The sequence below is a fragment of the Macrobrachium nipponense genome, chromosome 9 (genome assembly GCF_015104395.2).
Source record: "Macrobrachium nipponense isolate FS-2020 chromosome 9, ASM1510439v2, whole genome shotgun sequence".
Classification (NCBI taxonomy): Eukaryota; Metazoa; Arthropoda; class Malacostraca; order Decapoda; family Palaemonidae; genus Macrobrachium; species Macrobrachium nipponense.
Window position 1 is genome coordinate 93,492,655 of NC_061110.1, and position 17,002 is coordinate 93,509,656.

Sequence of the window (17,002 nt, forward strand, 5' to 3'; positions counted from 1 at the left end):
ACAAATCGGTAACAGAACAAAAACTCTGAAACATAGTTTGATTTCTAATTTCCAAATCAGACATAATGAAATTCCGAAGAATAATCAAAAGAATAATCCAAAAACCGGTTCCACCCAGAATCCGCAAATTGCCAAGAGCCAAGGAGCCAGGTACGTTCCAACCAAAATACCCCGTTGAAAAACAATCCAGGGGGCGGGAAAAACGGAGTAAATAATTCAAAATCGAGAGGTTATCGAAAACAAGATTGTAATCGACACCGGCGACAGAAAAACAAATTATGTACTGGAAAGGGGGTGGGGGGATTGGTTTCATATCCACCTTGCCACCCAGCGGCGGGTGGGGTAGTATCACCTGACCTACCTGTCCGCATTTTGCCGCGAGTTTTTGTTTGAACTTCTGTCGTGAACGTCAGAGTACGTAAGCTAAGTATCTTATTCTTGGCAGGAAAGTTCATGTACCAAAATCTAAGGTTATTAGCAAATACACCTAAGGGAGTTACTTGCTCTTGCTTCCATTGATAATGATCTCCCAAAATTTAAAAATGATCTCAGGAGTAACATTAAAAAAAAAAAAAATAATGGCAATAAACATAAGAACTGGTAATTCATTCTCGATAAAGATGTGATTTCCTCTGGTATGAGCATCAAGACTAGTAAATACCTATGTAATTTATCCAGACACCCATCTGAACCTTAGAACTAAATGATGAATGTAATGAGGACATTTTGCATTTGTATGGCATACAGGATACAAAGCCATTTATGTTAAACCTAAATGTCTTTGAAGGATTGAAACTTAGCCTCCAGTATTTCTTGTTTTTCAAAATTTCATGAATTCTAGACTTCCATAAATCTGTTATTTTCTATCTCACATTCACTAATCTGCCAGAGAATTAGCCAACAGGTTTGCCTTTCAAATATATGGAGAATGAACATAAATGGGGTTAAAATTATATGTAACATTCTATACAATTTTTAGAATTAGCCAACAGGTTTGCTTTTCAAATATCTGGAGAATGAACATAGATAGAGTTAAAATTATATGTAACATTCTATGTGATTATTATTTAACCTATATTACTAGCTTTTGAGAACCAATAAAAAATGTATTATGAGGAACTCAACAGGTAAGGGATACATCTGGTATAATGAACGCTTTCTTTAGTGTTATTACATGTAACAATAATATAAAACAGCAGAGAGAGAGAGAGAGAGAGAGAGAGAGAGAGAGAGAGAGAGAGAGAGAGAGAGAGAGAGAGAGAGAGAGAGAGAGAGAGAGAAACTAATCTGGTAAGCTGTCAGAATTAGTATAGGGTTACTATTAAACTTAATATTGTGAAATATTGCAATATAATTTTTTAATGAATATACCAGGTAATAGTCTTGATTTTCTTATTCATTTAATATTTTCTTATCTCCCTATTACATAAGTCTATGTAAAAACTAATTCAACTGTATATTTTCAGCTAAGCAAAAATTTAATTTCCTATTGTGTACAGTACCACAGTACTATAATAGATAGTACAATGTGACAAGCATAATTGTGAGAGAATAGTTATTGGAACCATTTAATATGAAAGGAGAAAGGAAATTTTTGTGTAAGAAGACATATGAGTAAAGCAGTTTCACAAATATCACAATTCAAAAGGATATGAAGAGCACATCTTTGCACTGATAACAGAGGTACCATTGATATTAGTCTTTAACTTGAGCAAGACATAATAATCCGCTATTACATAGAAAATAAATAAGTTATACCACAGAATGAAGAGCCTATTCAGTGCCTAATGTTAAATCCAGAGAATGTGTAGTCTTCAATAGCCTTTTCATTCTTGAATTCTGCTCTTTCGATACGTGAGCTTGGACTTCCAGTCTTCTCTAACCAATCTTTCCTGTGGATTTTATAATATTTGTTCAATTAACTACCTCTAATAATCACTAACAATTTCAGAGAAATAGCTCTCCTGTTATATACAATATACTAGTATGAACTGAAGTATTCTTCATTTATAAAAATTTCTCTCAATTTACAAAACAGCATTCTCTCCCAAAAGTAAACCTAAATCTATTTCACCACACCTGCTTTAACTACACAGATGACCACATTCGTATCCTGTAAACTAACTGTTTAAATAAAACAAAAAATTCTTTAGGCAAAGGATTCATCAACAAACTTTTAAAATTTTTTAATGAATATTTACATTACACATCTAATACAGTACAATACAGGACACTTGAAATAATAAACTGTATTGTACATTGTGTTTTTATGTGGTTGACTTGCATATGTAAAGAAAGGTAATTAATTACCTCTCTCATTAATTACTAAGAAAACATGTAGATGCTCATTAGATTATAAAAGGCTGGGGACCTTAGATATAAGCCCCAATATGTACATTTTCAAAGGGTTTGAATCCCTCTTTATTTTGTTAATTATTTAGCATCTCCTCAATGATCCTATATTAGCAAATAATTGTCTGGAAATTACAACATGGTCCACCTACAGCACTTTATAGATAAGCTGTTTACACAGATTACTTGGCTATGCTAATTTTAATAACCCATACAATGACTAAATTCACAGTGATGGAAGAATGGCATCAGCATTTGATTACACATTTATAGTCAGCCATTCTACTCAATAGCCAATGAAAATTCTTATATTGCCTGCATCAACTACTCTCAGATTTAGGCTTATAGAGAGCTAAAGCTCACAAGTGCTGTTTGTAAGCAACATGTGGAAATCACGGATGTACATCATCAGTGTAGACATTGAAAATTTCTAACAACATAACCAGTACATCTCAAATAATCATGGTAGGCATAGGAACAGAATGTGGATAGCTGTATCCCCAAGAGCAATGTAGTATCCCAAAAGATTCAGGGACCCTATTCTTCAGATTCGTTCTCACCCCAAAGGTTAAATATAACTTGCCTTACTTTTCATATCCACAGATCCAAACATTACCAAGAAACCTCTAAACTGTATACTGAAATAAATTTTTTTAGTTGGATGTAGTGAATTCCAAGCAATATTCCCAGAAACTACGAAAGCATTCAGTAATACAGCACAATTCTTTCTTAATAAATCAGTTCTGAACCCTATCTAATGAATAGTTGGTCATTTTAGCAACCAGAAACAAATTATAGAAAAATGGATATCTGGCTAGCCTTCTTCACTGATCCTAAAATGCATTTCAAGTACAACAACTTTCTGTAACATATGATCTAGGAATACTTATACTTCCGTTCTCTACCATAAATTGTGAGACAAAGAGGAGGATATGGTGGCTGCTTTTCATCAAATGATACTAAAATTTTTAAAAACGATGCAATTCCATAACATAATCTAAAGAAACACATTACCATGGTAGCTCTGTATCTATTTGGTCAACAGAAAAATAAAACTGTCACTTAAATTATTTTTCATTTTCATATGCAGCTAGCAAATGAATTTGAAGAGTGATGGATTAGTGCACCTCAGCATTCTATGTAGTCAAAGATTTTGGGAAAGAAACTTGGTATTATGGTAAAAAGCATAGCATGCATAAGTAAAGCATCTCCTCTGAGAACAGGCACACTGCACACACACACACACCATGATATTCCACTGAGCATGCATTACATTTTCTAAGTATATTAGAAAATGATAAAAGAGAAGACAACTCTAATTAATTTATTTTTTAAATAAAAACCCATCACTGTACAATACTTTAAATTAGCCCCCTTCATAGTTTTCACATGCCCAGAAAACTTTAGTCTTCTGTTTAACAGACAAAATAACAGCAATTATACTGCACAAGAATACATGGATCCTAGGGTACCCAGCAGTTCTGCTTCACTTTTTGTGTAGTATGGCCAGTTAACTGTAAGAAATCAACTGGAATGTGAGCAGGAACTTTGTGTTGTGATGGGTTTCCGTGAGAAAATTAAATTGTTTAAAGAAAAAACTTGTATCATAAACTCAGTACAGGTAACAGTTTTGGCAAGAATGGCAACAAGAGATGTTGCAAAAGTTTCAGCAAAAGGTACAGTATGGCTCAAATCAAGTGCCAGCTTCTGGTCTCTCTTGTTTCCATCAACAAACTTGAATTCTTTCAGACTTGACTTCTGCATTTTTCCCCGATTCATTCTTATTCCCAAGCTATGTTTTGGTTTATCACTGGGATCTCCTTCATCACAAAGAAAAAGACTAAGGTAAAGACTAAAAAAGAACCGCAATATGAAGGGGATAACGCATGTTTCTGGGCCATAAATTATTCCCCAAGAGTTTGTCTCTAGATTCTCACCTTTCTCTTTTGTATAGATCTACATGTACAAAGTACCTTTCCTGCCTCTATGCATTTACATAGTCAACATTTGACCATAATTCTGCCCATCTTCTTCCAGCTTCTGCCATGTATCTGTGAATCCCTAATAGCAACTAAAGCCTGTTGAATACACACTTTCTAGTACCCTTGCACATGTCCCTAAATATGTTCTAAATTTCAGCCCTGCCCTATGCTTTTGTCATCACTCAGCAGTCATGATGTTCTTCGTACTTTCCTTGCCATCAGGGACTGAATTGTTACTTTTGCTCTCTTTTGTTCGACTCCTATTAGTAACACCTATTGTCCAAGTGTTACACACTTGCCAGCACTAGAGGTTCTTTGCTAGCACCTGCATTAGGAAACCATGATGATCCTGAAAAAAAAAACCCAACACCAAACAACTCCAACTGCTTCTGGAAGCTGACTGATGGGGGCTGTAAACAATCTGGAGAAGAGCAGCAAGTAAGGCACAGTATCAGGTGACCCACAATACCATCCTTCATCTAAAAAAGAAAGCACAAGGAGAAGAGCTGACCCAGCAAATAGTGAAGGCACTAAACATGGCAGGAGCAACAAGATCAACAGAAACCCAATGCACTGCAGGACTGACAAACAAAGTGGACTGCAGCAGAAAAGGGAATAGTATAGTATGAAAAAGCTCTGACAAAGAAGAAATATTACTCCTACCAGTGGTACCCTTAACACATCCTGCCACAGCTAATTTCCAATGGATCAAAGAACAATCCTGGTAATGATAACAAACTCATTCTGGAGACCAAAACGTTCCTGGAAAACTTAAATCTATGTGGGTAGCGCTTGCTGACATACTGAGACATACAATACAGCAAGAAACTGAAAGATAAAATCAGTTAGAAAAAAAAAAACAATCTGTCCCTAACTTAACAACAATGTGCTAACTAGCTAAAAGTTTCTAATAGTAAGACTCAACATCTAAACTCCAACAATAGTACTTGAAAATAAAATCTTCAAAAACAATTAAAACCAACAATTCATGTAATTAAAGAGAGAGAATGACAAGCTCTGCAGCAGTAAATTAAGAAAAACTGCTAGGGCTTCTCACAAACCCAAGCTGAGATTCTCAGAAATGGTAATTCTGAACAGTTCCCAAGTTCCCACAGTAGATATAAGAATCTCTGGAGGCAGTTAACTAACAGGCATACAAAGAAATCTACTTAACTAACACAGGTCAAAAGGCACAAGTACATGTATTGACCTACCTGAGCTAATGATCTTTCTTTTGCATATTAGAATGATGTGTTTGAGATTTGTACACAACACACCAATAGGCTAAAACAATGAATTTTGGGTTTGTGGTAAAAGAAATTTAAATTACTGGTGCAGTATATGAAAATTAGACTGAAGACTTAATTCAAAACAAGACCCTTGTAAATCAAGAAACCACTGCACACTGAAGAACACTATTTTTATAGTACATAGTATGTTTCTTTATAGTATAGTGTGTTTCTCTATATTTCATATTATTCAGTTCTCCTCTTCAAGGGAGGAAATGTAATAAATTACCAACTGAGGACATGAGTATAAAAATTCAGGGACATAACAAAAGATCTTACACTTCAACAATGCATAAAATATATTGCAAAGAAACAACAAAAGTGAGGCACTGTAATTATAAAAAATAAAAAAGCATCTATTGCACTGAATCTACAGAGGAAAAACACATACAATAGTTAGAGAAATAAAAAAGTATCATAAAAAATGCTTGCCATGCTGAAATATTATGTAATGATGATAATATTAAATGGACTTTTCAATGGAGAATATCCACAATTACTATATGTTCTATGTACTATGCATGTATATATATATGAGTATGTACGTAGTACACTCATTCTCTCTTATAAAGAAGCTTTCACTTACTTCAGGCCAATAGATCAAGATTGTGAGAGCTTTCTCATCAGAAAGTACACACACACACATATATATATAATGTATATATACATATACGTATATAATTACATACATTTGCGGATTTCTTTCACCCATTCTGAGATCATCTGAGAAATGACAATACTATTTATTAACTTTAATTTCTCTAATCTTATTTGGATGATTTATGATGCTATTATGAAGAAAACAATTTTAGTACAAATATGCATAAGTTTTAAATGTGCATATCTTGGGGTGGGTAAGAAAAAAAAAATTACTTGAACTAAATCTGTATGGATGAAAATCCACAGAGGTACATCACAGTTAGTAAATAATCCATGTATAATGATCCAAAGAATAAACATACATAATTTTAACCATTCCCTCAGGTCCTTGTAACTGGCCTTGCACGGTGCCATGACGAGTGTTCATGCACCAGCCTCGTAACCCTAATTTGGTTCCCTGTTCCTCAGTATACTGAAAATTCAGAAACTGGCTATACAAATATGCATACATAAAAGACAAAGGGCTAAATAAATCATGTGAACCTCTTACCAGTTTAAAAACATTGGCATAACAAACTGCTCATTACCATGAAATACATCATAACTGCTATCTATAATATGCACTGTATATCACTGGAAAGGATCAAACACGATCTACATTTACTATTTGGCTACAATAACCCTGCTCTCCCTTATTGCAAAAGGTGTACTAATTATTCCTTATGAAGTCTTACTTACTTTTGGAAAAGGTTTTTCTGGTCCTACCCTTCATGTCTGGCATTATACAGGTTGTTAGCAAACAGCAACAATGCTCAACCAAAACACAAGAACAAGGAAAGTAACTCCCAATTTTTTTAAATTTGTAAAACATCGTCTTTATTTTAGATTTATTTCCACCTATTCCAGATTGTAGGTTACCTCAATTCTGTTTGATCAGTCAGAAATAAACTCTGTAGCCTCTTGACTAGGCCAATACTCAAGTCATTCCTCTAATGTAATGTTCACTACCCTGTGTTTAAGAGAGGCTCTCATTCCAAGGGATGTAACCTGTACTATGCTATGTTAGGCTATATCAAGTTGAGAGAGAGCTGGCTGATAAAAGATGATGCAACCCCCATGTCTGCTAAGCACATTAGTCTCAAAGCCTCTTGTTCATGTTCCTATGGAAATCTCACCCTTCAGTTCTGAAGAATGAGCAACAAATAATTATTCTAGCTAGCTTGAAATTACTTTAGCAAGTATAGTAAGTTGCAATGGTGCACTACCCAAAGCAAAACTAAAGGCTTTGCAATGATAATTACTCAAATGAACAATTTCTTTCTGGCTGTGAAATGGGCTCTAATCTAAAGAAAAACCATCACCACTCCCAAGTAGAGAATTATCAAGCAGCATCATTGTGTCTTTCAATTAGCAAGAGAGGAGCACCCTAAATTTGGTTAGTCCCGTCCAACACCTATGGAGCATTTGGCAGTTGTTGGATGGACCTTCCCTTTAGGAACGTGCATTACTAACTACACTGAATGAAAAGCATAAAAAAGGTGCAGTAGATGGAACTACAGAATTATGCGCTTACAGTAAATGATCGTATCATTACCATAACTACTTACCAGTGACTATAATGCAATGTTATCAAGTTTTCTAAACTAAAACTGAGTTTCCCCCTAATACAGAACATAGATGATTTACCAGTAGGGATAATGACAAGCATACACTTATCTTACAATGTGATGATGGCAAATAATTCAAAGAATTAAATGTAAAGAAAAGAATATTAGCATACGAAATATATCATAACCAAGCATATAATTTACCAAGCAGTAGTAGTACTTAAATTAGATATTTCCTGGGCAATTACTACATCGAATCCAAGTGGGAGAGAAAATTAGCCATACTACATTCCACGTGTTGTTCACCAAAGTGCAACTAATGTACAGCAGCTACTCTAATGAAATGAATTCAGTTTCAGAAATATCTAAAATCTACAAGTAAGCAAGACAATATATTCCATACATGAATCCAATTTGCTGTTCTACTCCCTCTAGTTGACCTTCTACTGTTCCTTGATCTGTGTTCTTACACCATCCCCTTATGTCCAATTTTTTGGCTTGCTTCTGTGTGTGCTTAAAAAGTAACATGGATTAATAGAAGCAAGGAAACTGCAATAATACACTATTAAATCTAGTTAAGAGTAATACTCTGCAGAAAATTCTAATATGAAAGAAAAATACCTATGAAGACAGACTAATTCTGTTCATGAAGACAAGAAATTAACAAGGGAACTTTTCTACATGAATTTTCTAAAAATCATTATCAATCCAATTATATTAGGTCTATTTACACACTGTTCATGAATTCTAAAATATTCATCAAGATTCTTACTGCAAAATTATGTATGTCTATTACACTTAAAACCTTAAAAAAACACTACTATATATTCAATAATGTATACTGTACTATAATATATTCAATAATGTACTGTATTTCATAGGATACAAACTGTACAATAAATCAAATAAGTTTTTGATATAAGTACATAAGTACGTATTTCATAAAGTACAACTCACACTTTACATCAGTCTAAATCTAGAGGTTTGATCTGATTTGCTTCATGAAATTTAGGCAGTCAAGCCAAGCACCATGACACTTTTGGCCATTCAATATTTACATTATAACTTGGCCCTGCAAACTAAGTCACAAATATTTTTTAAAATTTCAATGAAAGTCATGAATCAAAATACGTACTCGCTCAGCTACTTGTTGATCTGACATCTGTCAACCATTGACTTGTGTGGAGTCTTGTTTAAAAGTTGCACATGAGTGGCAGAGGCCAGGATAGACCACTGCAATGACATGCAGTCCTAGAGACTGAATATATATGCACACAAGATCAGCATCCATTCTCTCTCCATCCAAACTAAGAATTAGGAAAACCAGATTTGGCTGCCAATGACTCAGCAGGTAGACCTATAAGCTTCACCAAAACATCAATTATGATGACTGGAAGTTCATGTATTGCTGGCAAAATCTATTATGCCGAGATCCAGGCTTGAACTCAAGACCACCACATTGAAATCCAGGCAAAACCAAGCAAGAACCATTTTAAACTTTTCTTTCCTCTTCATGGCATTTGTGTATATGATGTTGGGCAGACTGAAGTTTGTCACTTCCTTATTTGATTCTGTAAAACAAAGTTTTTTCATCAGCTTTCCTTGCCATGACTTCTCTTACAAAGATATCTCTTACAATTTTTGTCTAAGGTAACATGTCCCCCACTAAAGTTGGCACATTTAGAATGTTATTACATTCCTGATCAGAATCCTGGCTGTATACACCTCAAAACACATTTCAAGTTTGCCTTTTGATTTCCATAGACAAAATTCAGTTGTATCTCTAAACATCTGGCAATACAAACATCAGTGAGGGCATGAACTATGCATGAAATCAATGTAGTTGTTGATATCACTGGAAACCTGAGATGGCTGGATATCAATCAGCATTGACAGTGAAGTGAGTATTTCCTTTTCCTTACAATAATCAACTCCTCAGAATAAAATGCTATTCCAATTAACAGTTCTCTGCGATGTACAAATTACTTTATTATCTATTGTTAGCATTTTGTTAACATTTTCACTTTCTTGCTATGATTTGTGTATCGCTACTTTAAGAAGACAATTTTACTGTTCTGACTATACATTAAACTTCTACATAGTACACTGAAAAAAAACACCACCTTCTAGTTTTAAAGTCAGAAATTTATTGTACAATACTGGCTCATATACTCCTGGTATTACTTGAATTTTCACTTTAAACTAGTTTCCATTTCTTTTCCTCCTTGATTCAGATGCTAACTGGTTAAGATCTGAGGGAAAATATGGAGACAATGTTACAGCAATAAGTCTTTTGATATAGCCAGTCCCATGTCACCTTTATTTGAGTTTGTGGTCATTAGCTGCACCAAGGTTACACATTGTGGCCCAGGGGTATAAGGTATCCGATTCTGAGTTATACACAGAATAAAAACAAAACTATAATGAGACTGTCTGAAATTCTTAAGAGACACCACCATCCCTCCATGAAGATCCTTAAAAAAAAAAAAAAAAAAAAAAAAAAAAAAAAACAAAAAAAAAAAAAAAAAAAAAGATATAAAAATTCACTGACCTACCACAAAGAGATCGCACCAACTTGATGAAGATGTAAGCAAAACATGGTTGATGGAACTGGAGCAAAACATGAATAAAATAATCCCACTCTATTCTCTTGGCATGCAAGACAAATTAAATGCTGAGAGTCCTATCCTGAGAACTGGCTTAACCCTAAAATCCATGGACTAGTTCTAAAGTTTAGTCCCATCCAAGAAATACTAATATGACCAGCATACTGATACCTCCAAGATGCACACTATCAGGTGGTTGATGGTCACAGACTTCAGCGTCCTAGTTTGCTGTTTGTTTGTATGGTGTTTTTATGTTGCATGGAACCAATGGTTATTCAGCAACGGGACCAATGGCTTTACGCGACTTCTGTATCATGTCGAGGGTGAACTTCTATCGCCAGAATTACACTTCTCGAACACCTCAATGGAATGCCTGAGAATTGAACTTGCGGCCACTGAGGTGGCAGGTCAAGACCATGCCGATCACGCCACTAAGGCGCCCCTAGTTTGCTGCTATTTTTTTATAATAAGAGAATATTCCCACTGATAATACGTAGTAAATTGATGGGGTTGTTTTAAAATTAATTAAATAGAAATAATAAATTTTTAAAAGAAGGCAATAGATTTCCTCCTGGCAAGTATAAACAACATATGGAATGACTTAACCACCACTAGAGGTGCTGGTGCCTGGATGTATACCTAGCAAGTAGGCCGAGCTCTTTTACTTCTCTTTAAGGGTATGTCTACAATCCACAGAATTTGCTGACTGCATTAAAGGCAATAGTAAATTGATGGGTTTTTATTACAAAAATATTTTGTTTCTTAAAAAATTAAATTTATTAACTGAGTTTGGGCAGGCAACTTTGATCACTTCCTTCATATGAAGTGACACAGAAACTCACTATAGCCTAATTATGTAGCTACAGAGGAAGAAACAGATGTTTCTTCAAACTTACAGTATAAGCACCCAAACCCAAAACAAGAAAGCCAATCTTACCTTTCGAAAGAACACACCTGAAAAGAGAAATTTATGCATGAATAAATTTTAAACTAAACACAACTGCATTCACTAACTAGGTATGCAGGTTCCTCTTTACAAAAGTGAAGCAAAACGGAGGAGAAGAATTTTCTAAACAGGTAGTTCACTTTACTGGAAAACTGGGGTAAATAACCTGAACCTTTCAAGCAAAAATAATTTTTATACAACTGACCTCTTATTATAGATCTAAACAACTTACACTATTTTGCGTTTTGTAGGTGGAGGGGGTCAAGAACTCACCATGGCCCATTGGAAGGTACCTACCCTAGTATTAAGAACTCTCATAGTTTGTGGCAATAAAAATGAAAACTACTAATGCGCCATTCTGGTTCGATAACTACCATTTATGTGCAATCTGGGCGCTGTGTTTAGGGTATGAATGTAGAGACAAACTAGGTAATACCTAGGTAGTACCTGGCTAGGCTAATGAGACGCAACCGCCCAGGTAGGACCGGCATCCTAAATTAGGTAACGTTAACGAGGTTCTGTTACTGTATTGGTTTATTTTAAACAAATTTTCTATTCTGCGTTTCTCCAGCCATTAAATTTATTGAGACAATCCCGTGGAAAAGAATTTCAACAAAAAACATTAGCTAGCTAGTACCTACAGGTAATGAAAGCCGAATATAAAAAGGGGGATTCTTTGTTTTGATTATCGAAACGATTAACAGACGCTAACACAAAACTGGACTCACCCTGGACCTTTCCAAACACCTCGAAGTCTACAGCAACTAGTTTTTTAGCTGCCATTTCCTATAAATAATTTTCAATGGAGTTATTTTGAAGTGTATTTTGGAATTGCGACGTCCGAAACGTCTAGTTCAGCTCGAGAGAGTCGTTGAGCGGATGCTTTTACCTTTTCAACGGCACCTCAATACTTTTCGACTCGAGTTCGTTTCTTTAACTGTCTTCGACCTTGTCCTTCGACTTTTATGTATTATTTCTGGTCTTCTTTTCTTCCTTTTCTATATGGTTACTGTAGCTTTCTTATTCTGACCTCTCTCCACTTAGTCCACAAAAGTAAAGGAGGGCGTAGGCTAAATCCAATTCTTCTTTGCAAAACCCTCACTCAACATCTCTTTGGTGGCTTTTTTCATCATTCAGCCTTAAACAATTTGATCTCGCAGCGCACAGTAATCTGAATCTGGCCTAAAATCGTATACCATTTCTTCCTCTTTTCTATTTATGTTTTTGTGGCATTCACGCATGTCTCCTTTTTATTAACACTAACAAATTGGAGAGCATAAAAAATTTCACCCAACCTCTGTGTAAACTCCTCTTCCCCAAAATTTACCTTTAGTCCACTGGAATTCTTTAACAAGCATTGCATACGAGCGTCACCCCAAGTGACTCCCTTTTATTTGCTATTTCATCAAAGGTAGCATGACCGGGGGAGGCAGCAGAAGCAATCAAGAAAACATCAGTTAGCTTAACAGGTTCCTTCCGAATTGTTTTGCATGAGGGATCCCCCATACGAATACATACATACATACATACATGTATAACTGAATCACGAAAGTTAGGAACGTGATAAATCCATAAATAAAGATATATGCCACGAAGGAAATATAAACGAAGGAGTAACTGCGAGACCTTTCGACGTTTCCACGTCCATTACTGAGCAGAACTGACATACATGAGGCAAAAGACAAAACAAGAGGATTCGTATAACTGACAGATAGGGATTATAAAGAGATTAGTACCTAGAATCCGACACACCTGGAAGATGAGTAACCTTCCCAAACAACCATAAACAATGGGTGCGATGAAAAGTTTAAAATAACCATCTCAGATACAAGGACAAGACAATTAAAGAATTATAGGTGACAGCTGTTCAGAACTTTGTTAAACAAAACCATATTCACAATACAGGTTAGACATACATTACAACGAAAATAACTCTAAGGCAACTAATTTTTATTTACTATGAGATTCAGGGCCTCTTTAACACGGTTTTTTGGACTTTGCTCCTTGTCAAAGCATCGGATGTAGCTGAAAGTTGACATATGTATATTTTACAACCACACACAAATTTTGTCAGCATTATCAATAACCTAAACCCGACAGTTTTGATTTTTATAGAGTAAAAATGATCTAGCCGACGCCATGGCCAATGATTACGAGCCAAGAGTCGAAAAACATTCATTACGTAAGCAAGGTAAACAAACACCTTTTGACTAAATGTTGCCCCGCCCATCCACCAGGCAGAAATGCCATCGGCTCTGAAACCCAAAGACTTTATGAATGGCGGAACGATACATAGATGTGGGTGGGGTATCAGCGCTAGCGTAGTAATACTACTGTAGCAGTAGTGCCGCAACAGTATAGCAGTAATATACATGAATTAAACGTTTAGACCAACTGCCGGGATCCTTGAGGATCATTTAGCCCTTCTTACAACTACTCGAGAAATTAGTTTTTATAGCCAGAAGTTAAATTTTATAATCCAACAATGCCCATGGTAGCCTTCAGTGTTATCCTGAATTATAACGAGGCGAAAGTGGGTGGAGCCTCATGAAGTCACCATTCTGACGATAATTATTGGTGAAGGTTTAAAGTTAATATACGGTACCGGCTATTTTTTTTCAGTAAATAGGTAGATAGCCAATAAATAAAAATTGCTTGACATTGGATATAGCAGTTATCAAATCAAGCTTGTCTACTATGTTTTTGGTAATTACCAACTATTCCCTACATCTTGTCAATCTGATTGTGACCTATAAAGTAGACTGTAATTTCTTTGGAAACTTATTTTGGGAGTTAGACTAATAATCGAAGTGTTTTTGTATTTATTAACATATTTTGTTGGTTTGTTCATTATGACAATTATCAGTGGGGAGGTTCCAGAGTTCATAAAGGTGTACTGCTTTGCTTGTATTTAAATTTGTATGTCATTGTTGCCAGAGGTTTAGCCTTCGTTACGTATAGCCAATCATCCATCGAGAAAGAGGGAAGAAATGATGTCATAAGTTACGTAACGAGTGCGTTCGAAACCTTTTCTCTGAGTAAGTTGGCCCGTCTTCAAAAAAGGTCACTTTTACATTATAAGTACCAAATTTATTCAACCTACGTAGTGCAGAATACACTCAAAATTTATGTGTTGATATAATATGTATTCTGAATAAGCGCTATATTTATGAGATGCATAGATAAAAAGTTATTACGAAAAAATCGTGTTACAGAGGCCCTGAATCTCATAGTAAGTCAGTAATTATATCTTTGAGGTCATTCTTAAACATGTTACAAATACAAGGGTCTAAATGAAAAAGGCCACGACGAACATTGAAATTACAATGAAAAGTAAGTTGTATTAAAGCAGATTCTAAAAGATTTCGTGATAAGACATCTCTTGACCTTGCAATTACTGAACTACCAACCCAATTTATTCGGTGGTTGTTTTCACTTAAATGAATGAATATTGCATTAGATGTTTGCCCAATTTTTACAGAATATTTATGCTGGCTTAGCCTTACTTCTAGGCCCTTGCTAGACTGTCCGAGATAAAATGAGGGACAATCCATACATGGAATTTTATATATTATGTTGTTGCTTTCTCTGGGGCTATTTTTTATTAACATTCCTTTTAGTGTTATTATAGGAAAAAATACAAGGTTGACATTAAAAGCTTTTAACAATGATTTAATGATTTCAAATCCGTTAAAATAAGGCAAACTGAGAATGTTCTTAAAATTTTCTTTCTGCGTGTTACTTACACTATAAAACTTGTTGTGGGCTTTATTATAACAAATATCTAATATATGTGAAGGATAGCATAAATCTTTCCCTATTTTTCTTATGTATTCAATTTATTGAATACATAATGACCTCAAAGATATAACTACTGACTTAAATTAAATAAAAATTAGTTGCCTTAGAGTTATCTTCGTTGTAATGTATGTCTAACCTGTATTGTGAATATGTATTGTGAATATGGTTTTGTTTAACAAAGTTCTGAACAGCTGTCACCTATAATTCTTTAATTGTCTTGTCCTTGTATCTGAGATGGTTATCTTAAACTTTTAATCGCACCCATTGTTTATGGTTGTTTGGGAAGGTTACTCATCTTCCAGGTGTGTCGGATTCTAGGTACTAATCTCTTTATAATCCCTATCTGTCAGTTATACGAATCCTCTTGTTTTGTCTTTTGCCTCATGTATGTCAGTTCTGCTCAGTAAAGGACGTGGAAACGTCGAAAGGTCTCGCAGTTACTCCTTCGTTTATTTTTCCTTCGAGGCATATATCTTTATTTACATACATACATACAATCTTTAATCGTATCGAGGGCAGGTGTATTTGGGTGGAAATATGTTGTTTTGTTTTAATATTCTTTGTTTCATTTAAGGGTCTTTATAACAAAGAAATATTACACTGTTACAAACATAAATAAACAATATATATATATATTATATATATATATATATATACACATGTATACATATGTATATGTATGTATATATACGTGTATATACTATATATATATATATATATATATATATATATATATATATATATATATTCAAGTTGCGAATTATCACCAGCTTATGCGCTCTCTCTCTCTCTCTCTCTCTCTCTCTCTCTCTCTCTCTCTCTCTCTCTCTCTCTCTCAGGTATATGGTTTGACTAGCAAGAGATATATCATTTGCATGCCCGGAATTGCATATTACAGGCACCTCATTATCACCAGCCTATGAGCACGGTGCCTCTCTCTCTCTCTCTCTCTCTCTCTCTCTCTCTCTCTCTCTTGCTAGGTTCAGATTCATACTTAATTCATCCACCGTAGAAATTTCAGGGTAAAATAAGTACCTGCAAAGAATAATGAATACCGAAAAAAATACAGTTATTTTTGTCTTGCTGGGATGGGGGCGAGTGTCCCACCCGGCCACGCTCACGCTCACGCTCGAGAGTGACTAGAGTAACAGCAAGGAAGATTCACCGATTGTCAGCCCCTCTCAAGGTCACAACAATTTAATCGCTTTCGATTACGGCCGTCCTACTTAACGATGCGTTTACCGGAACTCAATTTTCATCAAGGTTTTCGATTTTTTTTTTTCTAAGTTCGTGCCGATATCTACGGTTGTAACAAACTTCCTCCAGGGTTAATCAATAATAAGAGTAGCTGTTTTTAATGGGTCCCCTCAAGCTGTTTCTACCTTGATGGCTCATTTCATCATTAGTTTTATCAGGAGTTTTATACACTGCATATGCCCTTCTTGTCTCCAAGCCTCCCAAATTATCCGGACTTGGGACCGCCTTGATCCCTTCCCCAACAACAACAACAACAACAACAACTCAACAACAACAACAACAACAATAACAATAAACTTTCATTGGTTAAAGGATTAATGTGGAAATAAATATTGTCCCGGTTTTTTTTTGTCGTCGGGAAAAAAACAAATAATGTTGATTATATCAATAATTATGATTAAACATTTATTTTAATAAGATTTGTTTGTTAGTATTCATTCGCTTGGGCAAACAGACAGACGAAAGAAAATATAATAATAATAATAATAATAATAATAATAATAATAATAATAATAATAATAATAATAATAATAATAATAATAATAATAATAATAATAATAAT

The 17,002-nt window shown here is 34.8% G+C and overlaps 1 protein-coding gene across 2 annotated transcripts; it reads right to left on the reverse strand.

Annotated features, from left to right (window-relative positions):
• Positions 1-889: 889 nt before the first annotated feature.
• On the reverse strand, positions 890-12,515 carry LOC135218379 (acylphosphatase-2-like). 2 transcript variants are annotated; one of them, XM_064254650.1, is made up of 4 exons: positions 12,111-12,515; positions 11,374-11,390; positions 6,586-6,695; positions 890-1,892 (listed from the first exon to the last, which is right to left on the reverse strand). In XM_064254650.1, the coding sequence occupies exons 1-4, from the start codon at positions 12,163-12,165 to the stop codon at positions 1,778-1,780; spliced, it is 297 nt and encodes a 98-aa protein (XP_064110720.1). In that variant the 5' UTR covers positions 12,166-12,515; the 3' UTR covers positions 890-1,777. The 2 variants fall into 2 exon arrangements, with proteins under 2 accessions (XP_064110720.1, XP_064110719.1); XM_064254649.1 differs by lacking the exon at positions 6,586-6,695 and adding an exon at positions 8,234-8,343 and having other exon boundaries at positions 12,111-12,403.
• Positions 12,516-17,002: the final 4,487 nt, after the last annotated feature.

What these genes read in the sequence shown, in the direction of transcription:
- LOC135218379 (XM_064254650.1), bottom strand. Translation starts at nt 12,165, where the DNA reads ATGGCAGCTAAAAAACTAGTTGCTGTAGACTTCGAGGTGTTTGGAAAG. An exon ending in GAGGGAATGGTTAAAATTAT is followed by an intron (nt 1,893 to 6,585) that starts GTATGTTTATTC and finishes TAAAATCCACAG; the next exon opens with GAAAGATTGGTTAGAGAAGA.